Here is a 5294-nt window from a genome sequence, read left to right on the forward strand (position 1 = left end):
GCCCAGATCGCGCCACTGCACTCCATCCTGGTGACAGAGTGAGACTCTGTCTCAAAAAAAAAAAATTCCTAGATACTTTACATGTATATGAAAATTAGACTTGGTGTCAAAAATATTAGCTTTACATTACATTTTATTATTTACTACCTAGTTAATCTTGGCCAAGTTCCATATTTTATAGTTGAAAAATGGGGTTAATATAAAGAATATTATAATTTGTAAATCGTGAAGTGGTATACATACACATATATACATATTTATATGAAATATTTAAACATTATTACTGTTTTTATTGGTTGATTTAAATGAGTAAATTATCAAGACAGACTCTTAAGCTACAGAGTAAAAGATGTAAAGACACTATATAATGTTCTCCAAAGACTATCACATTCATGCGGAGCTGTTCTGGGCAATGGTCTTGTCATAGGAACAGTCATACAAGATACTATGAGATCAACAACTAACTATGCTTTAAACAATTGTCAAATTTCAGGATATGCAATTCAATGTATTATTATTAAATGTCTATAAAATACACAATTAAACTAACTATAAGTTATTAGTATCAGGCCTAGAAAAAAATATAAACACACAAAAATGTCAAAGTTGCTGTGAAATTTTAACCACTTTATAAATTGCTGAATTAAAATTCCAGTCTTTGTTGAGTAGTCTTTTGCCCTTTTTACTGCTTGTTTGCTGGGGTTAATGAAATGAAGATGTTAGGCTTAGAGTTGTTGATTGGCCAGGGGTTTTAGAAACCTCAGCTCGGGAGAGTGTCCTCAAGTCAGGATCATGTCCTCAACAGCAGGAAAGTTTCCGTCTGCATGTGTATCTGATCGTAGGTAGATCTTCACATATTGGCGATGCGGTATATGTGCTTCTATCATTACCAATTTCATTGTATTCTAGTCACACACATTACTGAAGATAACTGGATGTCAGAACTTCAAGCAAGCACTCCTAATATGTGCCAAAAGAATGATTGTTCAGGTAATTCGTACTGTTTGTTTCTTGGCAGTAAACACATTTTATGTTAGATCTTCTTTTGATTTCCTGAAAGCAGATGACATGGGTGAGATTAACCAGACACTTGTGTCAGAATTTCTTCTTCTGGGTCTTTGTGGATACCCAAAGATTGAGACTGTTTACTTTGCTCTCCTTCTAGTTATGTACCTAGTGATTCTAATTGGCAATGGTGTTCTAATCATAGCAAGCATCTTTGATTCTCGTCTTCACACGCCCATGTACTTCTTCCTGGGCAACCTCCCTTTCCTAGATATCTGCTATACATCCTCCTCTGTTCCCTCAACATTGGTGAGCTTAATCTCAAAGAAAAGAAACATTTCCTTCCCTGGATGTGCAGTGCAGATGTTCTTTGGGTTTGCAATGGGGTCAACAGAATGTCTGCTTCTTGGCATGATGGCATTTGATCGTTATGTGGCCATCTGTAACCCACTGAGATACCCCATCATCCTGAGGAAGGTGGCGTATGTATTGATGGCTTCTGTGTCCTGGCTCTCCGGCGGAATCAATTCAGTTGTGCAAACATTACTTGCCATGAAACTGCCTTTCTGTGGGAATAATATTATCAATCATTTCACATGTGAAATATTAGCTGTCCTCAAGCTAGCTTGTGCTGATATATCCCTCAATATTATCACCATAGTGATATCAAATATGGCCTTCCTGGTTCTTCCACTGATGGTCATTTTTTTCTCCTATATGTTCATCTTCTACACCATCTTGCAAATGAATTCAGCCACAGGAAGACACAAGGCATTTTCCACGTGCTCAGCTCACCTGACTGTGGTGATCATATTTTACGGTACCATTTTCTTTATGTATGCGAAACCGAAGTCTCAGGACCTGATTGGGGAAGAAAAAATGCAAGCATCAGACAAGCTCATTTCTCTGTTTTATGGGGTAGTGACGCCCATGCTGAATCCTATAATCTATAGCTTAAGAAATAAGGATGTAAAAGCTGCTGTAAAATATTTGCTGAACAAAAAACCAATTCACTAATGAAACGAGGACATGTAGGTCTTTGTTTAACAGTCACAAAGATGGACTCATAGGTTAATCAGTGTGAACCTTTTTTGGAGAAACCATGGTTAGAGAGACAGATTTTTATCCTTTGCCTTTACTAGCCCTGCTCATCTAGAATCACTGATAACTATAGTTTACTACAAACTCCAACATGCCCTGATCCAGGTTTCACAAACATAATTAATTCTCTTAGAATCTCATCCCTTGTGATGTCTGAAATGAGTGTTTCTGTGTAGAAACATAGTGGAAAACAATCACACTATAAGCTTTGGAAATAGAGAGGCAATAGTACAAAATCTACAGTTCCATAAACTACCTAGGTGATATTGGATAGATTATTCTTTCTTTCTAAGACATAGTTACCTTACTTGTGATAAGGAAATAAAATAATAAAAAAATCCCAGTCCCAATATCATTTAATGTTTCAATAAGTTGGAGGAAACACCTAGCATAATACTGGCTTCACAGTGTCCAAGAATTTCAGAATTGAAGCTAAGACTCCATAGTGAGGGCTAAAAGTTGCTATTTATCCCCTCTTTTACTCTCAGCTAATAATTACTAGAGCCAGATGTCTCACTGAAAGTCACCCCCTTAAGGTAATATTTTCTAAAATTTTAAAATTCAATATTTTCTAAAATTCTAAAAAAATCAAAAAGAATTAAAAAAAGAAAAGTTGTTGTCACTATGGCTACCTCCCAAAGATATCATTCTAATGTTTCTCTTAGTAAGTAAGAGTCATATATTCATCATGTTTTTATTTTGATTTATTAAATCTACTATGAGCACTTGGGGTTAATTTTTTTTAATGTCCAACACATGTTTTCACAGGATAAATTCTAAGGCATGAAATTAATAGGCCAGGTGACATAAACTTTTAAAGTTCCTGGCTAGCTTACCATTAGAAGGGTTGTATTACTACCATAAATACCATTATATGTTTCCCCCAATATGTTGGCAGCTCTGTTTAAATGCATATGCATACACACATATATCTCCATTTATACACACATGCATTTGTGTATATATATGATATGAATATTTTTTCCTTAAAACATTTTTTTGAAAATTTTCATTTTCAAATATTTAACAAAAGAATGAGAATAATAAAAGTCAATGTACTAATTGTACAGCTTAAATAATTACACATGGTCAACCTTCTTTCATCATTATCCATACCCACTTATCTTCTTCCTTTACTTTAAAGCAAATTCTGGACATAATTACATCATGTTATGTATTATGTAATTATGTCTAGGACATCTGTGCGTGTACATATTTAAATGACACAAATCCAAAGGTCCCCATTCACATTGTAGTCTATGAGAATGCACTTCCAGAACACAAGTTGTGATATGAATGATGCCTCCTCCAATTAAGAATAAGACAGTGCTGGTGAGGACTGTGAACCATGAAAAGGGCGCATGAGTCACATAAAAGACATTATTTCTCACTTCAGTGGGTTGTTGTTATAAGAAAATTCAGGGTGTGTATTGACTAATTTTCTAAATTTCAAGAGAAGCCTGGACATCATAGTGAGACCATGTCTCTACAAAAAATTAAAAATTAATCAGGTATGATGATGCACGGCTATGGTCCCATTTACTTGGGAGGCTGAGATGGGAGGATCGCATGAGCCCAGGAGTCCAAGGCTGCAGTGAGCTATGATTGTGCCACTACTCCAGCCTGGGTGACAGAGCAAGACCCCATCTCTTAAAAAGAAATTAACACATTTCAAGATAGGCCAGATTTTTATATTAAACATTGCAACATTTACCCAGGGTTGGCTATTTTACAGAACGCATGTGATTCCAGATTGTGTACTCATATAAGGCTTTAATAGAGATACAGGACATGGTTCTGCGGGAGGAAGAAATTTCAGTCCAAAAAGGAGAGTTCTGAAAACTTCAATCATACTTTCCAGGCCACTTTTGAGAAACTGTCTTTTAGAACAATTCAATCAATGTTGAATTATACACCAAATACATTGTTGTCATTAACTGCTTATTGCATAAATAGAGTTTGAGTGTATATTTTGAACCCCAAATGTTGATCTTCCTAGGTTACTGTCATACCGTAGTAGTAACGTCCAAATGTATCTTAGAGTATGTCAAAGAGCTTCTCATAGGCTCCTTTTATAGCTACAATTACTTCTCTTTTCCTCCACTTTAATTTATTTTACCTAGATTATCTTCCCTGGAGTAGGACTGTTAGGTTCAGCTAGAGAACTGACATAAAGTTGGCAGCAATATAAACCCTTTATCAATTCTGTTATATTGGAGTAGGGTTGGATAACTGCAAGCATATAGGCCTGCATCATCCACCAGGTAGGAAAGACAGAAACCATTAATCCCACTTTTAAAAGGTGAAAAGAGAGAATGATCCATATTTTCATTCTTTTAGGAATATGGGCAGTAGTAATATTTAGATGTATTGTCATGGTGTTGTGGTCAGCAAATAATGTTCTGGAACTCATAAATGCAATGAGTGTCCTGCCAACACAGAAGCAGGCAAATAAAAAGAAAAAGTGTTAGAAACAGAAGAGTTTCTTTGAACACCTGTATCATTCCCACTATCTTCTCTGTATCTTCTACAATAACTCAATAATAGATCCAATGGTGGTCTCCATTTAATTCCATGTATAGCAAGTTTTAACACACATTCATTCAGTTGTGAAATACATCCCTTTAGTCCTTGTTACCCTCCAATTTTGTAAGCAGGGGTTTCAGTTGTTCATTTCAATTTTCATTTGTCCATGTTTTTGTGAAGGGGAATGGATATAAATCTACTATTTATGATGCTTTGTTACTCATTGTTGAATTTTAGAGTTCTTTAACAAGGTGACCAACATCCAAATTAAAATAATACATTTGCTCTCGGCCTATACTAGTGGTGTTAGTAGTATTTGCTTTATTTGCTATGTATGCAAACCTAAATCCAGAATAAGTGTCTGTCTCTGTCAGTATTCACTGTTATCCACCTGGAAACCAGATAATGGGCCAGTATATCCCATTTGCCAGCTATGGCTCCTCCCGGATCCTTTCAGTAGCTGACTTACAACTGCCATTCATCTCTGATTTTTCTGCTGAGAAGCAGATCAATTTTTATGTGCATTTCTTGCTCTTGAGGGAGACAATGGGATGCATATATTTTCATACTTTGTTGCATTGCTCGAATGCCTCTATGCCCTCTCATCTTATGTCCCCTAGAGGCCACTTCCAAAAAGAGAATAAAGGCTCCCCTTTGTTGAT

At 35.9% G+C, this 5294-nt stretch overlaps 1 protein-coding gene across 1 annotated transcript; it reads left to right on the top strand.

The window, feature by feature from the left end:
- Window positions 1-978: 978 nt before the first annotated feature.
- Window positions 979-2043, top strand: LOC129479074 (olfactory receptor 13C3). The gene has a single exon (XM_055271622.2). It carries the CDS (start codon window positions 979-981, stop codon window positions 2020-2022), a length of 1044 nt encoding a protein of 347 aa, XP_055127597.1. The 3' UTR covers window positions 2023-2043.
- The last annotated feature ends 3251 nt before the right edge of the window (window positions 2044-5294 follow it).

Source organism: Symphalangus syndactylus, chromosome 3, assembly GCF_028878055.3.
Source record: "Symphalangus syndactylus isolate Jambi chromosome 3, NHGRI_mSymSyn1-v2.1_pri, whole genome shotgun sequence".
Lineage (NCBI taxonomy): Eukaryota > Metazoa > Chordata > Mammalia > Primates > Hylobatidae > Symphalangus > Symphalangus syndactylus.